This window comes from Arachis ipaensis, chromosome B06 (assembly GCF_000816755.2).
Source record: "Arachis ipaensis cultivar K30076 chromosome B06, Araip1.1, whole genome shotgun sequence".
NCBI classification, from domain to species: Eukaryota; Viridiplantae; Streptophyta; class Magnoliopsida; order Fabales; family Fabaceae; genus Arachis; species Arachis ipaensis.
The window spans coordinates 13,447,656-13,448,819 of record NC_029790.2 but is presented as its reverse complement, the minus strand read 5'-3'; the positions used below and the strand labels follow the sequence as shown (position 1 = coordinate 13,448,819).

Below are 1,164 nucleotides of genomic sequence, written 5' to 3'. Positions count from 1 at the left end.
GGTTTGTAAGTAGAGAGTGCAAACGTCTTAAACCACCCACTCTGCTGGGATTCATCTGAAGAACCACCAGATCCAGGTTTTGAAAATGTATCTGCACAAAATGAATGAAAATAATTTCAACACAACATCTTCCTAAACATAATCAACAACATTAATGAAAAACAATATAACGTAAACAATAAAATTACAAGTATATATACTTGAAAAATAATTGTTGATTATCAATTAGGAAAGAAAACAAATAATTAAAATCCTTAAACAGGCACATACCATCGGCATCACGAGGAGGCCTGGAACCACCGGTAATCTTGCCCTGTGCGCTAGACGGAGGAAATGTCTGGAGATTTGAATCTGAAAAGAAAATGAAAAAGTTCGGATCAGATCAACTATTATAAAATCAGCTCACAACACTTCAGATCGAAGGAGAATTGATTATCCAGGCTACACTAATAATTAATAACGGAATCAAAAGATCCTCCTTCAAAATTTCACGTAGCTACGGCTAGTGCGATAAGCTAAAATATTGAAAATGCAACGAATGGACATAATAATAATTAGAATCTGATCTAATAATTTAACGGAGCTAGAAAACCTTACGAATTGAGATGCAATTGGAATGAGAATTGAAGAGAGAAAGGAGAAAAAGAATAGTGTACCGGCGAACTTAACAGCGACATGGCCTGAATCTGGAACCGCCTGAAAGGAAATAAGGAAAAATGGAGAGTGAGATGACGAGACGAAACGAAACGAAACGAAACGAAAGAGTGAATGGAAGAAGAGAGAAGAAGAATAGCACTGACAGGAACAGATCCTGGCTGGTTATCAATGGTAGTGTATTTGCCTGACATCATCTTGATGTTCAGATCTGCCTCTCTTTCTTTCTCTCTGTTCTTCAATCTTCAACACTTTGAGAGTTTCAGCTTTTCAACCTTCACCGCTGTCTTTCTCGTTTTTTATCCCTCCACACCGCAAATTATCGCACTTCAGATCAGAACAAGTTCTTTTTTATTTTTATTTTTTATGGAGTTTTGTCGAATATTAAGCTCCTCTTACTTTTCCTTCGTCAAATATGGTGTAGTCAGTCTCGTAAATGTCTTGCAGGTTTTCTTCTTCTTTATTTTTTTTTTTTAAGGGAAAAGGGGGGCGTAAATGTCTTATTAGTTT

General features: G+C 36.3%; 1 protein-coding gene across 1 annotated transcript in view; it reads right to left on the bottom strand.

Annotated features, from left to right (window-relative positions):
- LOC107645888 (protein YIPF1 homolog) overlaps positions 1–1,111 on the bottom strand; it is a gene marked incomplete in the record, with an annotated part of 3,108 nt that extends 1,997 nt beyond the window's left edge. The window contains 4 exon segments of the mRNA XM_016350023.2: positions 1–91; positions 271–351; positions 657–696; positions 801–1,111. Coding sequence (XP_016205509.1) covers positions 1–91; positions 271–351; positions 657–696; positions 801–851 — 263 coding nt within the window.